This window comes from Procambarus clarkii, chromosome 5 (genome assembly GCF_040958095.1).
Source record: "Procambarus clarkii isolate CNS0578487 chromosome 5, FALCON_Pclarkii_2.0, whole genome shotgun sequence".
Lineage (NCBI taxonomy): Eukaryota > Metazoa > Arthropoda > Malacostraca > Decapoda > Cambaridae > Procambarus > Procambarus clarkii.
Genome location: NC_091154.1, coordinates 47,414,900 through 47,435,889, shown reverse-complemented (window position 1 = coordinate 47,435,889; position 20,990 = coordinate 47,414,900). Strand labels below are relative to the sequence as shown.

The window sequence follows — 20,990 nt, the reverse complement described above, 5'->3', positions numbered from 1 at the left end:
CCAGACAAGACAAGACGGCCGCAAACGAACAACCGATCACCAAAACCCAAAGAAGCAGAAACCTCCGAGAAACAAACCTGAACAAAAGGGGCCACAACAAACCCAGAGAGAGAGAGAGAGAGAGAGAGAGAGAGAGAGAGAGAGAGAGAGAGAGAGAGAGAGAGAGAGAGAGAGAGAGAGAGAGAGAGATAGAGAGATAGAGAGAGAGATAGAGAGAGAGAGAGATAGAGAGATAGAGAGAGAGAGAGAGAGAGAGAGAGAGAGAGAGAGAGAGAGAGAGAGAGAGAGAGAGAGAGAGAGAGAGAGAGAAAGAAAGAAAGAAAGAAAGAAAGAAAGAAAGAAAGAAAAGACCACCCTGTCCAAGACCAGGACAATTCAGGGAGCGCATGAGCAGGCCGGAGATGAACAACGCCCGAGACAGCTCGCAAAATAGTGCAGAAGGAACATCAAAACCGAAAGCAATTCGTGGCGGTTCCGCCAGCACCACACGAGTCGAGGCAACAATATGTGGCAAGACAACAGTCCTAAACTTCCAGGAGAGAAGGACAAGACCACATCAACAAAAAGAGCAGTATACCTGCAAAGAGACAAAAAGAAAAGGACCGTCAGAAAACCCCATACCGCCACCGAGATGAATCACGCAGGTGGGACACAAACGAAACCACCTGATCACCAAACAGATGGTAAGAGACTCTAGTCAAAATTGCCAGACATGAAGACTCGAGGAGAAGACCGAACCAGCCCCGTCAGGGACCAGACCGATCGTTAGAAAGAGGTGGAGCCGTGGGAAAATCCCTAGGTGCGGACACCAAGAAGGTAGCGCCTGAAACCAAGGCTGTCAACAAACAAGAAGGAACGTCCGCCAGGAAACCAGGAACCCAAACCCAGCAAGTCTATTTAAGAACCAACCCGGGCGAGTAGACACACCTCGTCTGGGAGGAACCCCCTTCCTCCTGGGACCCCTGAAGGACCAACAAGACCAATAATAGATAATAACAAGAAGCTGCTGCTTACAAAAATTGACAAATCACAGATTCTGCAAACAGCAAGGACAAAATGGCGACGAATACTTTAAGAGTCAGAGGCCCAGGCAGAGGCCAACGAGGAAGCGAGCACCACGAGCCGAAACCCGAGACACGAAATGAAAAATAGTGGCATAGCAACCAGCTTCAGCAGAGCAGAACAATGCACACATCGCCGAGTAGCGTATGAGAACTACTCAGGACGTGGACTGCACCAAAACAAAAATGTACTGTCAGGAAAAGGCACACACAGAAAAAGCCGTAGCCAGGGCCGTAATCCTAGCACCTCCTGTCCCAACGAAAAGGAACTGCAGGTGCAGGAGCGGTTGCTTGGAATTCTACATCCAACTGCAGATATGGCAACACAGAAGATGGTAGAGACATACAAGGAGAAGATGAAAGAACTCAGTTCTATAACTGAACACTGGGCCTGTTCAGTATCAGGTAACTTAACATGTACATACCTAGCACTAACCTAAAGTATAGCCAATATGCACATACAGTACTAAGATATACAACAATGTGTAGATAGAGGTAGGAAATACGTAAATATGCAATGAAAAGACCTTAAATATGGTCCAAGCACTGATAGCTAGGGACCAGAGAAAATAATCAATATGATAAACCAATAAGACCTAGGTAGCAATTGGGAACGGAATGTACATGATAAACTATACATTGAGAGGCTCCAATCCACATAAAGATGCAGCCAGGCACTGAACGACAGTCAATGAGTGTTAAGATAGAATTGAATGAGTCAATGAAAAGATTAAGTCACTGAAAGACTAACAAAAGGCACATAAATTTGGGGCTTTGCCCCATAGTGTAACGAAGAACAATATATACATATGTACATGGTAAGGTCACGTTAAGATGCACTCAAATTGGCCAATCAACACTACAAACAATATCCAACACTCGTCCAAAAATAGAGAACCAGCGCCTGGCTGAAGTGTCGCCATATAATCGCACCTGTAGAGCATAGGCACTATCGTGTTACAACATGGCTTAGCAGTGTAATATTCTGGGAGTATCGCTAGTGGATTATGTCCAGAGTTGTGTGTGCAGTAGGAGAAGATTAGGTGTAGTATAGAGGTGGAGGCGGTGCCATTATAAGCCACCCCACACCCATATGCAGAGAAAAGAACTAGGCGTTTTCCCCATATATAAAATCCAGAACCCCCCAGAATCTAGGGGGTTATGACCAGAGAGATAAGTTGAGCGAGAGCGGTGTATTACCTGCGATAAAGGATGAGGAGAACACCAACACATGTATTCCCCCGTCCATAAACAAAACGATCACCCTCTGCGCATGCGCAGGACACATGAGGTCCAAGCTACACCACCTGTCTTTCGTGTTGGGTGCCTACAAGGTTTATGTAATGACTATTAGTAATGTTGAGACAGTACGGAGAGAAGATGTGATTATAAAATAATGAGATACAGTATCGAAAGATGATAAGTAGTACTGAAGAGGACCAATGAATCCTATAAATGACTGGAGGTAAGCCTCACCGGAAGTCGACAAGTTTCAATAATTTTTTTTAAGTATCAAAGATCTTCTCGAACCTTCAAGAGCCGTGATAAGCAAGTACAAAATCACAGAGGCTCATATGGGCCCATTGTCATCTATGGCCAATGGTCATGCAGGATTCCAATGCGATTTGAACATGATTGCAACATGATGTAGAAGAATACATGTCCTAGATAAGAATGTTGAGAAAGTGGTTAAAATTACCCACAGAAAGGATGGAACCGATGGATCCGAAGGGACACGGAACCATACCTGGGGAGGGGCCGACGTCCAAACTAACTCATACGCAGAGGGGGTAAAGAAAACCTTACTCTTTGTAACATAAAGCCCCGCTCTGAGGATTGGAAAACCCAGGCGGGGACCAACGGGACCCAAGGCCCCCAAGTCAGCTCCTCCCTAACCCCGGGAACCTCCACATCAGGCTCCCAGGGAAGAGTCATCCTCCAAAGTCCCGGCCTCACGAGAAAAAACTGGGGTAACCGGAAAAGCAGGAAGAGAAGGGGCCACTGATCAGACCCCGGCGCTACGGCACAAGGAATGGACTTGAATGCCTCAGTCGCCACCCCCAAAACTGCCAGAGTCCCAGAACCTCTAAACCATGCCCCAACTCCGAAGCCCTCAGGCGAGTCGGAGTCAGAGGCAAGGGGAAAGGGGGGACAGAACACACCACAGCAGGGGAAGAACGAGGGGTTGCAGACTGAACCAAGGCCAAAGCAGCCAAAACCCCCAAGTCCAGGTCCCTATAAACAAAGGGGGCAGCCTCGAGGCATCCGGGGAAGCAACCAACCTAGCACGTTGCAGCAACCTATTCCTAGCATGCAACGCCTGAGCTTCCCGCACGCAAATGTCATCAGTTGATTGGGTGAATCGAGTCACAAACAAGCAACACTACTTGCAGGACTCAGGGTCGAAGGTGTCACCGACCCAACGGGCAGCATGACGGAGGCAAAACCAATGAGCATTGCCCTGAGACAAGGAGACAGAACAACCCTCAAACTCGCACAAAGCGAGAGGGGATCCAGGAGTCGCATCCATTTGACCCCGTGCACCCCTGCAGAATTTCCTAGGGACCCCTAGACTGTTATCGCTAAGGGTAAGCCCAGGCAGGATACTGCGAACCGGTGCCCAAGACTACCAAACAAACTTCTAAAACTGAACCCCCGGGACGTGTCCACTCAGGGGCCAAACAGGGGGTACCACCAAACCACAGAAGTCAAGACCCTAATATAACTGGGGGCAAGGGACACCAAGGCAGACCCTCTCCCCCACCAGGCAGAAAACAAAGAAAAAAGAAAAACCCCACAAGAGGACATCGTCCCAGGAGGAACAGAGTCGGCTGCTGTCATAGGTGACAACTAACTGTGCAGTACCCCGCACCTCTACTAGTGCAAAAAACTACCACTTACCCAAAGGTAAACAAGGGAGGAAAACCCACCCAACACTCAGGGTGGTCAATTATCAAACAGCAAAAGACCAACAGAGGTAGACCCCAAGGTGACTTGTGGAAGATAACCCCAAGCCCCAAAAGCGGTACTTACAGGGCACTCAGGGAAGGGAACCCTAAGCAAATGCAGCCCGAGTACCTGAGAATAATACTCCCAGCTCACTCCCCACCGTAAGAGTAGTACTGGACACAAGGTACAGCACAACACAGAGAATCTGGAGCTGGAGCCACACAACAGTGCCACAATCACATCAGCCGAAGAACTGAAAGATGGATCGCCGGCACGGGGGTCTGGGGCTTCCCCTTCCCCCTCCCGGGGAGGGGGGGGAGCTGTGCAGACATGAGGTGCAGCTCATGTGACATCATGCTCGTTTGCTCGTTTTCATTTGGCTAGTTCTATCCACTTGTTTGTCTATTTTAGTCGTTCTAACCTGAATAGGGGGTTTGTTTTGAGGCGCTTACCTCTCTGGGTTCCTGGCCCAGTCGATGGCAGACATAGAATACTCTAAATCCCATGTGCATTTCTATAGGCCACTGCTCCTCGTGCCTCTCTGAGGGGGCCAGGTTCTGGCTCGTGGTCCCCGGAAGGACTAGAACTCCATTCGCACTGACTGATGGAAAAGTCTAATGATATACATATCAGCCTGGATAGCTCCAGGGAGCCTCTGGGGCTCCTCCCAGAAAAACTAAGGAAAAATTAGACACATTGAAATAATTAGGTAATAATATCTTTGTGGCAACTCCTGCTCGACAGCTCTGGAGGAGCTGACCGCCTCCGACGCTTACTCTGTCAGTGCCTCAAATATGCCAGACTTCGTCACCCTATTGTGGCCAAAATATGTCGCCTACGATTTCCCATCCCCATGGTCAAGGAACACACATGAACAAATTATAGAAGGATTTTTTTTTTATTATTATTTCTTGTGCCTGGGCGTGTTGCAGACTATAATCACAAGAGCAGCCCAGGGGTTAAGGTAAATAATAGATGCTTTATACTCTTAGAGACAAGCTGTTAGAAAATAACAATTACTGCCCAGGGGCAAAAATATAGTGTTATCAGAAAGGCTCGTATACAAACACTTCAATGTACAATATAGGACAATATAGTAACCTGGATGGTGCGGGCATCAGCGGGCAGGGGTTGTTGCACGAGTGAGTGGAGACACAACTGTCCAACCTGTAAGGTTATCCTGGCGCAGCGCTCGCCTTTTTTGTCTTGCTGGACAGCCACAACCTGGTCAGCCTTCACCGACCCCTCGACGAGCTCACTCCTTGTGCGAAGCTCCTCAACCTGTGGAGGGCCAGTTCATTTATCTTGTGGGTAGTACCACCCTAGATATCTAGCTGTGAAAATGCAAAATGGTTCAAAGACACTTGATAAAATTAGCTTTAATTCATACTGCCAGAATAACAAACACGATAACCTCTAACTTACTGTTAAGTGCTTTGGAGAGATTTCTTCAACAATCTCCATAACTTTCTCAATGATACAACAGCTTGAGACTCCAAGGCCAATGAGGGCAGCTGTGGCACCTGTCTCCATGGTCATCTCCTTCAGGGTCTTCCTGATGGTCTCCTGCACCTGTTGATTCCAAAACAAACCATCAATAGTACAGCGGGAGCTCTACCAACTTTCAAGGGTCAACAGGAGAAAGAAATATCTAGTTTGTCATCTCCATTTATTTACCAGGGCATGCTAAGTCCCAAGTTGACAGGGCTCATGGGGTCATAGTACTTCCTAAAGGTCTGTGTTCAATTAATTCCCGGCTGAGGCAGAAACAAATGGGCAGTTTCTTTTGCCTGGCACTTCAGCAGTGCCAGGAGGCAGGAGTCACACTGCAAAAGGCTCGCATAACATCAAATTGACTAAGTATTGGGAACAGGTTGAGGGCTGTAAGTGGTGTCCCAGGTTACAATGGTATAGGGAAGTTTAAAAGTAAACAAGACAAGATACAAGAAATAAGCGAAAGCGAGTAAAAATTTTGTGTTAGAAAAGTTTATATTCCACAACAAACGATCATCAGTAACAAAGATGGCTGCCACAACGGGGAAAGTAACACACCAACAGATGATTGTTTCAAAGGATTCTCAACACAAGCTAAACAAGATATAATGAAAGATGGTTTTCTTGGCAGGGTAAAGATTACTGAGGACCTGCTAAAGAAGTATGAAGAAAAAAAAACAGCGTTGAATGTAATGAAACACCATTTTCTGAGTGAGTCCCAGAGGCTCCCCGGTGCTATCCAGGCTGAATGGATATGTACAACTTTCTGGCATCAGTCAAGTGCTTGTAGTTCTTGCCTACCAGGAACCACGAGCCAGAACCTGGTTCCCCTCAGAGAGGCACGAGGAGCAATGGCCTATAGGAACCCCCCATGTGGTTGGGAGCATTCTATGTCTACCATCAACCAGGATAGGCACCCAGAGAGGTAGGTGCCCCAAAACAAACCCCTATTCTGGTGAAAATATTGCTACTGAAAGCCGAACGAGTGGACAGAACTCCCCAATCAAAATTATCAAACTAGCATGACGTCATCATGTCGCCACGCTGCTATCTGTGCAACCACCCCTTCCCAGGTGGGGGAAGGGCAAGCCCCAGACCCTCCGCACTGGTGATCCATCCGGAAGTTCTTAGGCTGGATGTCAAAGTACGCGAAAACACCGCCGACCAGGAGGGAGGGATGCCGGGGAGCCTCCGGGACTCGCCCAGAAAAATGGCATTTTCTGGGTGAGTGAGAAAAGAAGAGGGTCTACTGGTCAGACCTAGCAACCTGTTCTCACACAAGACAGCACTTATATGACTTAATGCTCAAAGTCAATATGTTGAATGTGATTTAGTACATATGTGATATATTTCCAGTTACCTTTTTTACCAAGGCCCAAACTCTTCCTCACGTACCAATTTACGTCTCACAGTACCCGTCCATCAACGTAGATGGCAGAATAGTTGTGATTGGTTCAATTATAATGAAAATTGTAGTTTTCAGGTCCCACATGGGTTGTGAAATTTACCTACTATTGTCCATGCTCTTAGAATATTACAGATCAGCTACATCCTATTGAAGGCTCGTAGTTTTGTGGGCCAAACTCCAGGGTGTTAGGGGCCTCAGTATTGAGCGAGCTACCAAGCCTGACGCACGCAGCATGAGCTCACAGCACTGCTGTTCAGCTTGTGACCACAGCATCGCCTGAAAATGCCATAATATACTTGTTCATGCTATTATGTAGCGATGGTATTATTACAGAAGACCCCTGACTGTGATAAAACTGACCAGGGTTCTGATAATAGCAGGATTGTGGTGATATTTGGCGCTGTGCGCCATGGAGGGAGGAGTACTGCTGTGGGAGGGAGGGTGGTGGCGTTGTCTTTTGAGTGTGTGTGGCCACCTTTTATTGACTGCACTCACCGTACCAGCTTAGTGGTTCGCTATGGTGAACACAAATGTAGATACTTATATATAACGTGTGTATAGTGTGAGATAACAGCAAGAGTAGGAGGTTGGGAGCCGCCATTTTGGTGAGGGAGGAGCGTCGTCTGCAGGACTTATCATGTTGTTTACTGATGACCACGATGGTCTTTGGGCACCATACCAGTTTACTTGTACAAGTATGGTGAATAAAACAGGTAGATATTTATATATAATGCGTGTATATAGCGTAATAACACCACAAACAGTATTGTTGTAGGAGAAATATTAGTGCGTCTGGCCTTGAGGGCGGCCGCCACCAGCCGACTGTGTGAGTAGCTACGTCTCTCTGCCTTTACTCACCATACAAGCTTAGATGTACAGTTATGGTGAACAAAACATGTAAATACTTATATATAACGTCTGTATATAAAAGCAAAAACAGTATGGTGGGTGGAGAATGGTGGCAAGTCAGGTGAGGTGAGGTGAGGGAGGGAGTGGCAGCCAGTGGCAGCCAGTCACTGCCTGCCACTGCCACTGCCACTCAGCATACCAACTTAGTGGTTTGTCATGGTGAACAAAACATCCAGATACTTATATATAACCTGTGTATATAGTGTAATAACCGCCGAAGTATCTGTTCACTGTTTGATGAACATAATTGAATCAACAATACGCACACCATATTTTTGAGTACAGCGATGATTCACTCATTTTATTATATAAATATATCACACTACACACTATTGAATAATATTACAGCAAAAAAACTACGAAAAATCAATCAGAGACATTGAAATAATTAGGTAATTATCTCTTTGTGGAAACTCTGGCCTGACAGCTGGCGATCAACATGGCCTGGGACGCACGCTCAGTCAGCGCCTGATTTTTGTCACACTTCCCCGCCCTATAGTGGGCAATGTATGCCACTTACGATTTTTTTATTATTTTTCCCGTGATCAGTTAACACAAATTAACAGGTTAGGAAGAAAAAATGATTTTTTTTTTTTTGGTATGCGCCTGTGGGTGTCAAATGGTATATAGCTATGCGCCATTTAAGGGTTAATTGGTTGAAATTGGTTTTAGCATTCAAAATCTAATTTGTTGATGTTAAATAATATAAGGTTCAAATTTATTAAGATACATACTTTAAAAACTATTTCTATTTGATACCAACAGTATCACGTTAAGAGAAGCGTCTCGCCTTGCTAACCCAAGTATAAAATATATAAAGAAACGGTGCAACTGTACTGGTATCTGCAGTACAAATATATGTCCCTATTTAAAGAAAAAATAAATTGCACCAATCACTGCCACCCCTCACACCAATGCAACAATAAGGAGAGTGATAACAGTGCTTCACATTCAACAATGTTAAATTATTTAACAGATGACGAGATAATGAACATTGGAACAAATGTACAGCACTCTGACCTTCATATAAAATCTGCATATGACCTCATCAAACAAACTGTGCCAAGCGTAGAAGGCCTTCATGACCCAGTGTTGTAGCGGGACCTCTCCTGGCCAGTTACAATTGGTGAATTTATTAAAATTATTCAAGTTGATGGTTGTCACTGGGTCACCGTTTCCAACATTGGAGTAACTGGACAAATTAACATATATGACACCAGGCATAAATTACTATCTAAATCTACTGCAGTTATCTTGTGTGCTCTTGCTAATTGCCAGGATGATAAGCTGATATGCAATATAATGAATGTCAGCAGACACAGGGACTCAAGTATGAGTGGGATATATGATGTGGCGTTTCTTGCATTACTTGCAAGTGGTGTAGATCCGGTGAACCTCGTATGATATGCAGAATATGAGACAACATCTTCAAGAGAACTTTAAAGGAAAGTGTCTCATCTCATTCCCTGCAGCTCAGACACTGAGAAGAAAACTAATCATCCGGTCATGCTCGATGGAAGTGTACTGCTTTGCAGAAAGCCAAATGATTTGAAGCTGATGGTATGCTGTGACCGTTGCAATATTTGGCACCATGGATCATGTGTAGGTGTTACAGAATGTAATGATGATTCGTGGATTTGTTTCTTGTGTGCTAGCAAGTTGTGAATTATAATTTAAAATACTTAATACATTATTATTATTATTATTATTATTATTATTATTATTATAACCTTACCAAATGCTTTGCTGAATCAAATAATGTTATTACTTTCAATGTGTTACAATAGCATAATTAAGTGCTGCAAGTGTCTTTTATATAGTCGGTATTTGTTATATTCTGTACTCTTTTTATGTTATTTAAATTTCAAATAGAAATAGTTTTTAAAGTATGTATCTTAACCCTTAACATGCTCGGGGTTTAATATCCTGTCATCCCCACAGGTGCATGTCATTTTGAAAAAAAAAAAATATTTTTTCTTCCTAACCTGTTAATTTGTGTTCACTGATCACGGGAAAAATAATAAAAAAATCGTAAGTGGCATATATTGCCGCTATAGGGCAGGGAAGTCTGGCAAACTATAGGCGCTGACTCAGCGTGCGTCCCAGGCGGTCTGTTGCTCGCAAGCTGTCAGGCCGGAGTTGCCACAAAGAGATAATTACCGAATTATTTCAATGTCTCTGATTTTTCATACTTTTTTTGCTGTAATATTATTCAATAGTGTGTAGTTTGATATATTTATATAATAAAATGAGTGAATCATTGCTGTACTCAAAAATATGGTGTGCATATTGTTCAAATCAAATCAAATCAAATCAAATGTTTATTTAGGTAAGGTACATACATACAAGAGATTTTACAAAGAGTGATGGATTTATAGATAGGGCTAGTACATACAATGCCTAAAGTCACTATTATGCAAAGAGCTTCGGGCTTGAAAAACTTAAATGACTAAAGCTTAATACTAACTGAGCATAAAGAGTAAAATGAAAACATGGAATGAAAACATAGCTGAAAAAGAAGCACAAATACAATTCTGTCGACAAACAGCGCTCTTTAAAAAAAAGACAGACATTGGTTGACAATAGAGGGGTAAGGTAGGTTACAGGGAATTTTTAGGTATAGCTTCGTTTTTATCTTAAACTGGTCGAGAGCGGTACAGTCTACAACATGGTTGGGAAGGTCATTCCACAATCTGGGTCCCTTGATTTGTAGAGCATTTCTAGTTTGATTAAGTCGTACTCTAGGAATATCAAAACTGATTTATTTCTGGTGTGGTGCTCATGGGTTCTGTTACAACCTTCTATGAAGCTTTTGAGGTCAGGATTGGCATTACAGTTTAGCGTTTTATATATGTATAATACACATGAGAGAATGTGCAGTGACTTACAGATTAGAGTAGGGGTACCGAGTGATGTCTGGGGCCAGAGTTGGATATTGTCCTAATAGCAGCTTTGTGTTGAGTAATTAGAGGACGTAAATGATTTTGGGTAGTAGAGCCCCAAGCACAAATACCATAGTTGAGATATGGATAGATGAGGGAGTAATAGAGAGTCATCAGGGTAGGGCGGGGTCCATAATATCTGATCTTAGAAAGAATGCCAACAGTTTTTGAAACTTTTTTTGATATATTTAGAATGTGTCCCAGGAAATTCAGCTTGTGGTCAATGAGAATGCCAAGGAATTTGCCATCTAATTTGTTACAAATTTGGGTATTGTTTATTTTGAGATTTATTTGATTAGAGGATTTATTGCCAAACAGAATATAGAAAGTTTTGTCAATGTTAAGGGTGAGTTTGTTGGCAGTTAGCCAAAGATGGACTTTATTTAGCTCAGTATTTACTGTGGCATTTAGAGCAAGGGGGTCAGGACTGGAGTAAATGAAGGTTGTGTCGTCAGCCAATAGATTTGGTTTGAGGTGTTGGGAGGCATTTGGAAGGTCATTAATGTAGATGAGAAAGAGGAGAGGGCCAAGTATGCTGCCCTGAGGAACACCAATGTTGATGGGTAGGGTGGGAGAAATTGAATTATTCACAGAAACATACTGGAGCCTGTCAGTAAGGTAGGATTTGAGGTATTGCAGGGAGTGTCCTCTGACTCCATAATGATGTAATTTAAGAAGAAGGTTTTGGTGGTTGACAGTGTCAAAAGCCTTACGCAGGTCCACAAATAACCCAACAGGGAACTCATTTTTATCAAGAGCTGTATGAATCCAGTTAAGCATACTAATAAGTGCATCGTTAGTGCTTTTTTTGGGTCTGAAGCCATATTGGCAAGGGCTAAGTATATTGTGTTTGGCTAGACAAGAGTAAAGCTGCTTATAGATTAGTTTTTCAAAAATTTTTGAGAAGTTTGGCAGGATTGATATAGGTCTGTAGTTGTTAACATCTGTGAAATCACCACATTTGTGTACAGGCATTACTCTCGCTTTTTTTAGAATATCTGGAAAGGTTTGGAGTTCAAGTGACTTGTTGAAGTTGATTCAATTATGTTCATCAATCAGTGAACAAATACTTTGTCGGTTATTACATTATAAGCACAGGTTATATATAAGTATCTGCATGTTTTGTTCACTATAATGAACCACTAAGTAGCTATTATGAGTCAAAAAGTAACGAGGAGTGACCGCCGTTTACCAGCCAGCCACTCCCGCCCTCCCTCCAGTCATCTGACTCACCCACATTCTCCTCCCACAATAATGTTTTTGCTATAATTCACTATATACAGACGTTATATATAAGTATCTACATGTTTTGTTCACCATAACTGTACATCTAAGCTTGTATGGTGAGTAAAGGCACAAAGATGCAGCTACTCACACAGTCAGCTGATCGGCGGCCGCCCTCAAGGCCAGAAGCACTAATATTTCTCCTCCAACAATACTGTGTGGTGTTATTACGCTATATACACACATTATATATAAATATCTACCTGTTTTATTCACCATACTTGTACAAATAAACTGGTATGGTGTCATCGTGGTAACCAGTAAAGAACACTGTCGTCTGCACGGTGGCGTCGTGCAGACGACGCCACCGCCCTCACCAAAATGGCGGCTCCAAACCTTCTCTTGCTGTTTATACCCTCTATACACACGTTATATATAAGTATCTACATTTGTGTTCACCATAGCGAACCACTAAGCTGGTATGCTGAGTACAGTCAATAAAAGGTGGCCACACACAGTCAAAAGACATCGCCACCACCCTCCCTCCCACAGCATTACTCCTCCCTCCATGGCGCACAGCGCTAAATATCACCACAATCCTGCTATTATCAGAACCCTGGTCAGTTTTATCACAGTCAGGGGTCTTCTGTAATAATATCATCGCTACATACAGTACAACCTCGATTCAACGAATCTCCGGCTTGTTTGCACACTTTTCAGGCCGGATTTACTCACCCGGTTCGACGAACAATGGTTCGCCGAAGCGGGGGATGTTCGGATTTGCTTACGACGTTGAGACAGAGTTCACAGACTGGTGGAAAACTTTCACATTCTATCACAGGTTACAATTATTAATTCCTTCATATGACAAGTTCGATCACACAAGTGGACCACACAAGTGGACCGCACATGTGGTCCACAAGTGGTCCACAAGCTTACGATGTTGGGACAGAGTTCATAGTGGTAGAAAAACTTTACCATACCATCACAGATTACAATTAATAATTCCTTCATATGACAAGTTGGATCACACAAATGGACCACATAAATGGACCACACAAGTGGACCACAAGTGGTCCACAAGCTTACGATGTTGGGACAGAGTTCACAGACTGGTGTAAAACTGTTTCATTCTATCACAGATTACAATTAATAATTCCTTCATAAGACAAGTTGGATCACACAAGTGGACCACACAACAAGTGAGTCATATGAACCAAACACCAGCCAGAATGGTCCACAAGAAGTGACGCATTTTAACCAAATACCAGTCAGAGTCGTCCACACAAGTGAACGACTGAGTTTCAATGATTTTCGTTCACCGATTTGTGGCACACTTATCTTTCTAAATTAATTTAAAAGCTGAAGCGTGAATAGCTAGCTAATATGTTGAAATCTCATTATATACATTTTCTGTGATGAAACAAGACGAGTGAGGGTGGACAAATAAGGGAATACTGTACAGTAAATCTAACTTTACAGTGAGGTTTCACTCACTTTCGTCTGTGTTGTCATAGTTCAGTGACCCATGGCTTTGAACGTTTCACATTAATAAATCATTTCTAAAACTTGTGTTTTAATAACTCTTTATTATCCTAATTAAACTAAACTAAATAAAACCAAAAATATACTGTAATAAGATAGATATCTCCTATTTGAGAAATTATTCACGTTATTGGTAGCACAACTCCAGCACAAGTGGACAGGTCAAGTCCCTGTCCATACAACACCATGCTTGTTGTGTTCGATTTCGTCGCCACAGTTCAGTGATCTACGGCTTCAAAATAATAAAATTAATAAATCAGTTCCAAAGTAAGTATTTTTATAGCTCTTATTATCGTATTAATGTTGCTAAACTAAATATGTAACCCAAAAATATATAATTTGATGTAAATTGAATATTTGAGAGAAATATATGTTACTGGAAATCGAACACAACACCAGGCAGTGTTTTGTTTGATTTCGTCGCCACAGTTCAGTGACCTACGGCTTCGAAATAATAAAATTAATAAATCAGTTCCAAAATAAGTATTTTTTATAGCTCTTATTATCATAATAATGTTGCTAAACTAAATATATAATCCAAAAATATATAATTTGATGTAAATCGAATTGTTAAGGAAAATTTATGTTACTGGATCAGGCTTAAACACCAGCCTACTGAAGGGTGTACGTATAGACTTAGTCTGCGTTCGTACAGTATGCACCCAGTGCCCTTAGCTTTGTCTGCAATTGACGTACAGTATTTATCCGCTGGTGGAAGAATAATCGTGGAATTGACCATTTTTTTACTACAGCTCTTTGGTTATAAAACAAAATGTCTCAGGGGCTTACTAATAGTGCCTTATTAATGCCAAAAATGAAGCAATATTTTGCAAGAAATAGTAGCAGAAAATCAACCAGCACGAGAACAGCCGTACCCAACACGAGAATAGCTGTACCCAGCACGAGAACAGCCATACCCAGCACGAGAACAGCCGTACCCAGGACGAGAACAGCCGCACCCAGCACGAGAACAGCTGTACCCAGCACGAGCACAGTTGTACCCAGCACTGGTACAACAGCCGTACCCAGCACAAGCACAGTTGCACCCAGCACTGGTACAACAGCAGCCAGCACCAGCTCAGAAGCAGCTGAACCCACAGCAGCAGCGAGCACCAGCAAAGCTGATGCAAACATCTAAAAACATCATGTGAAGCGTGAACAGTTAGAACAAATGTTAAATTTAAGTGTGTACACAGTGTTAAAATTAAAGTTGCAGTAATTTTAGTGTACAATAGTTTTCATAAACTGTATTGTAGTACTCAACATACAGCAGAACTACTTTTAATCAACACGGTGCTAACAGCAAAATGCACTGCAGTACATATTTAATGTAGAGCATTCACAACTTCACGAAACTTCAAGATGGACATAACTTCAACAATAAGGTAAATTTATGAATTACAGTATTTTTTATACTGAAGTAATATATAGGTAGAGTATGTAATATGATAATGCATTTTTATTGTGTACAAGAAAAAAAAAGACACTGACACAAACGCCTCCTGAAGGTCACCTCTTGCAACGAATCCAACGCTCCAAGGAACTGGGGTTAGTCCCATATAGTACGTTGAATCGAGGTTGTACTGTAATAGCATGAACAAGTATAATTTGGCATTTTTAGGCGATGATGTGGTCACAAGCTGAACAGCAGTGCTGTTAGCTCATGCTGCGTGCGTCAGGCTTGGTTGCTCACTCAATACTGAGGCCAATAACACCCGGGAGTTTGGCCCACAATTTTTTTTTAAAATGGCGTCTGTTTACAAGAGCCCTGATGAAGGTGTGGTGAACCCCGTGTATCCGCGGGCTGTTTAAATCTTGCGTAGTACTCCAACACATCATATGATGTGATGCGCAGTTGACTGGAACAACGTCCAACACGTCATATGGCATGATGCGCACTTTAAGGGTTAATAAATTTGAACCTTATATTATTTAACATCAACAAATTAGATTTCGAATGTTAAAACCAATTTCAACCAATTAAAGGATTTATCCTTTAATGTTAAAAATTGTTCAAACTGAAATAAATATATAACAGTTGTGTTTAATTATGTTTTGCGATTCCTTAGGAAAAAGTATTTGTGCACCAAGTACTACTAGGTCATTATGAGATATGCTGAATGTTGTCAATATACCATCTGAATACGCTTCAATTTGCGTTAATCATTGAACGTCCTAATGATTAAGGTCCCCAAAAGGACTTGATCAGACCTCAGTGGATATTTTTACTCTCCCTCTCTCTGAGCATCCCCTTATGTGTTGTATGTGGGTGCTGAAGTTCAGTCTCTTGTTTATGTATAGGAGAAGGAGCTTTCCATAATTGTTATTGCTAATGTTTACTTGTAATACTTGGTATATACATCCAGTCGTGTTCTTACCCTCGACCGTGGCGAGGGTAAGCAGCGGCCGTATGGTCTGAAACCCACAAATACAGTATTTACAATGGGGGGGGGGGGGTGGATAACATTTCCTCTTCAAGCACGCGCACACAAATGAACTATGTTACTTAACTGGAAACACTCGTACAACATAATTTACACGATTTCTCAGGATTATTATACTTCTTACCAGTATATATACAGTATATTACCTAGGAGGTTCTCTTCAATGATATCTAAGATAATTAAAAGAACCCAAGCAAACTACTGTGGAAATGTGCAGGACAAACATATCAATTGTGACACTAGCTCTCCACATATGGCATTTGCTTAATTTAGAAACTGTACTTGTGGTCGATCTCGAACATATGTTGTTGATGTGAGGATGTGTTATGAATTTTGTGGCTAGCTCCTCAAGATTGTAACTTGCTTAGATAAATAAATTGTGTGTTCAGTCCCTGAACCCATTATGTGATAAATTAACTAAACTAAAAACTATAGTATGATGACGAAACCTGAACTGCATAATGTAAATAGGGATTAACCAAAAAAAGATATAGGTGAAGAATAACACCAGGTAACTGTAAAGCTGCCGCCCAGTTGGGTGGGTGTGGAGCAAGACTAGTAACTGTGCGACTCCTCATAGATGTAAAGTGCCTTGTATAGTGACTGTTGTGAGCCTCTTGTTGAATCACTTGTGACACAAAAGATTACTATTGTGTGTATTTGTGTGGGTGATTAAATATGTATGTGTATGTATATATGTATACATATGTATATGTACATGTATGCATAAGTATATGTACATTAATAATTTTGTAACTAGTGTCAAAAGATTGTTATTTGCTTAGCTAAACGAACTAGAGGGTTCAGTTCCTGAACCAATTATATGCCTCTGTAATCCTTTACACCACCGCACACGGGATGGGTATTATGGGGTGCATAATAAAGAAAGAAAATGAATGAACTGAACCCCACAATTCATTTAGCTAAGCAAGTTACAATCTTGATGAGCTAGTTGCAAAATTCAATATAAGTCGTCACATCATAAATGGGTTCGAGATCGACCACAAGTAGTGCATTACATAATTTATCAGTATTGTGCAGCCTGTGATCCCCACCTGGCTGGATACTGATACCAAGGTAGTTTTCATGTGTCCGGACACCGGCGATAAGGTGGTATTATTTATTTAACTTAAGAGATATATATTTTTAAATGTTGTCACATTAACGGCTACATCTTCCTTTCTTCTGACATATAGATTTGTATTATTAATTAAAATATATGGAAACTAATTATACAATTTATTGGCTGGTGAGCAGGGCTTCACACTCTCAGAGCTAGCCATCAGGTAACTTTCAAAACGCATATATCTTCGTTTTCACTTCAGTTATATTTATGACAAAGGATTTTAAATGTAGCCTATATTTCTACCTTTCTGATGACATAAATACTTTCATTAATTTCAATATCTAGATCAAACTAACATTGATTTTCAAAACGTTGTATATTTTCCATCAATGGAGAGCATCAGCCAAGAAGCCTTCTTTAAAATGTGAATATCTTTCCTCACCCAATAAGATCTAATCTCTGAATAAAACGCAAAAAACGACTTGATTGTAACCTATCCACCGCTGCCCATTGGATAGGGGAGAGGGGGTTATGTGTAGGATAAACATATCAATTGTGACACTAGCCCTCCATATATGTCAGTTGCTTAATTAAATTATAAACTGTACTTGTGGTCGGTCTCGAGCCCATTGTTGATGTGACAATGTGCATTGACTTTTGTAACTAGCTTATCAAGATTATAATTTGCTTGGCTATATGAATTGTGGGGCTCAGTCCCTGAGCCCATTATATGCCTCTGTAACACTCCACTATCGCCCATAGGATGGGTATGGGGTGCATAATAAATGAACAAAACTAAGCTCTGCCTTTTTGATAACATATACAATTATAAGCTTTATTTGTGAATCTCAATTAAGCAATATATCACAGAGCCTGTAGGGTTCGGCGAGATGAGCGAAGAGACATGGGAGATTTTACATAAGTACAGGACATGGTAGTTTCAGTAGCGAACGCATGTCAACGAATAACGAGTACATATAACAAAACTATTGTCCTATGACGTCGATTTAACTTCCAAACATATATTTTTTTAATAAATGTTAAATGTTTTCTGGCTAGTTATGTTAGATTTTATTAAAAATACGTATTCTACTTGTTAACATTATAATTTAAATTTGTGATAATTTGTGCAGAGAAGTGCGACAACTGGATATGCCAACAAACACTTTCCAAATAACGATATATCTTGGATAAGTCGCTTCACAACATTGACGCTTGGACCGTCGACTTCCTTTGCTGTTACTTATTTACTTATTTCATAATGAAATTATAGTAGTTTGGAGTAAATATATGTTTTCTCATGTTCTGCATTTCAGCACCCACATTATGGTGAGTAAATATACCATATTACTGCATTACTTAAATAATGCTAGGAGGGTTTGAGTAGCTTTGGGTCTTTAGTGGACAGAATCTCCAATAGATGGGGCGAGAGTGGCCCGATCTCTCTCGCCCGAACAAGAGTCGAAACTTAATTTAAAATTGATATATCTTTGTTCTCGAACATGATATATTTCATTTGGTGCAATCATAATAATGTTCATATCTCGGTCTTTCTGGAGGCATATAAGATTTTAGGCTTTATTAGCATATCTTTGTTAATTATACAATATATCGGCAAGTGCGTAGGCGTCTGCACTCCATGCCCGACAAGCTACTGAGCGCTACAATAAAAACATATGTATCTTCACTTGAGCTATAAATATGTCTATTGTAATGTATTTAAAATGAAACTCTTATTTCTATCTTGCTACATATAAAACATTTGTGTTTATTAACGAATATACGTGAAATAAACATTGATCTGAGAGAGAGTTGCTCTGTCGTTCAGTCTATACAGGGTGGGAGCTCCGTAATTTTTAAAATACATGTATCTTCATTAGAACTTTAAATATGTCTATGGTAAAGTGTTTAAAGTGAAGCTTATATGTCTGCCTTTCTTGAGACATATAAAACATAGACAGGCATACCTCAGAATACGAGTTTAATCCGTTCCTGGAGACGCCTCGCCTTCCGAAAACTCGCATTCTGAAGTTAATTTCCCCATAAGAAATAAAGGGAAATGAATTAATCCGTTCCTGACTACCCCAAAAACCCCACATCAAACTAAATTTTTATACCTAATTTATCTAAATAAACCTACAAAACTGTGTTCCAGTTATTACTTACCTTGCTGTCGAGTGCTGTAGGCGTATGGAAGATGGTGAGGAGGGGGGAGGAGGAGAGGAGTTACTGTTTGGAAGGGGAGTCCCCTTCCATAATCACATCACATAACCCCATGCCTTGTAACACTATGGATACCACTTCTCTTTCTAAATTTTTCAAACCAGCCCCTGCTTGCCTTAAAGTCTTTCTTATCTGCATCACTCGTTGCAGGGGTATTCTTTAGAAGGTCTTCGTGCAACACCCTGGCTTTCTCACAAATAATGGCCTCCGAAACACTATCACCCCTCAACTCCTTGTCGTGTATCCAAATTAATAACAGCTTTTCCACTTCTTCAAGTATTTGTGGTCTTTGTGCCGTTAATGTTCTTACTCCTTTTGCCACTTTAGCACCCATAATCTTATTTTTCTTCTTAAGTATAGTGCATATTGTTGATGTGGCTTTGTTGTACTGCCTACAAAGTTCAACAACACGTGTACCGTTCTCATGCTTCCGAATGATCTCTTGTTTCTCCTCTATTGTCATCCTCACATGAGCTTTCTGGCCTTTATCCTTACCACTGGCTTTCTTGGGACCCATGGTGAGATATATAATAACAAATTGTATAGACAAATCACCAAAAATCCAACAAAACACTGAAAATCCGCGAGAAGAATTGATGTGGGGGTAGTCACTGAGCGCGAGACAATGGTAAACTGAGGGGCGGAGGGGCGACGATCGCCGAACCACCACGCGCTAGGTCGGCCTGTACGCGTATCAACAAACTCGCGTCCCGAAGTAACCCTCGCCTTCTGAGACAAATTTTTGGAGTAAATACTGCTCGCCTTCCGAAAACCTCGCATACAGGGACAATCGCATTCCGAGGTACCACTGTATGTTTATTAACGAATCCACCTGAAATAAACATTGTTCTGAGAGAGTTGCTCGGTCGATCAATCTGTCCGGGGTCGGAGCTCGGCTATTATAAAAGTCCACGTATCTTCGCTTTAAATTTAAATATGCCCATGGTAAGGTATTTAGAATGAAGCTTATATTTATATCTTTCTTGTGACATATAAAACCCTTACGTTTATTAACCCTCAAACCGCGCATATCATATATAAATGATATCAGTGACAAAACCGAAACCGCGCACATCAGTTATATATGATTTCGTGTCTAGCGCTATAATTTAAACGCCCCGCCTGGGATAGGGTCAGCTATAGTACAGCCATGACCGATAGTTGCCAGATGCCACCTAGAAAAAAAATCCAGGCCAACATTCTTGGGTGTTACAGCATCAGTATTGAGCAAGCCACCAAGGCTGGCGCACGCAGCACGAGCTCACAGCACTGCTGTTCAGCTTGTGACCACAGCATCGCCTACAAATACCATAATATAAATAATGCTGCTATTATTTAGCAGTGATAGTATTACTGAAGCCCCCTGACTGTGATAAAACTGACCAGGATTCTGATAATAGCAGGATTGTGGTGATATTTAGCGCTGTGCTCCATGGAGGGAGGAGTAAGGCTGTGGGAGGGAGGGTTGTGGCATCATCTTCTGACTGTGTGTGGCCACCATTTATTGACTGCACTCACCATACCAGCTTAGTGGTTCGCCATGGTGAACACAAATGTAGATACTTATATATAACGTGTGTATAGTTTGAGATAACAGCGAGAGGAGTAGGTTGGGAGCCGCCATTTTGGTGAGGGAGGAGCGTCGTCTGCACGACCTGGCATGGTGTTTACTGATGGCCACTATGGTCTTTGGGCACCATACCAGCTTATTTGTTCAGGTATGGT

General features: G+C 41.6%; 1 protein-coding gene across 1 annotated transcript in view; it reads right to left on the bottom strand.

Moving 5' to 3' along the window:
* LOC123763665 (uncharacterized) overlaps positions 1-20,990 on the bottom strand; it is a 129,521-nt gene that overhangs the window by 23,996 nt on the left and 84,535 nt on the right. Inside the window, exons 4-5 of the mRNA XM_069302180.1 lie at positions 5,436-5,582; positions 5,112-5,291 (exon numbers count right to left, since the gene is read on the bottom strand). Of these exons, the coding sequence (XP_069158281.1) occupies positions 5,112-5,291; positions 5,436-5,582 (327 nt within the window). The remainder of the gene's footprint in view (positions 1-5,111; positions 5,292-5,435; positions 5,583-20,990) is intronic.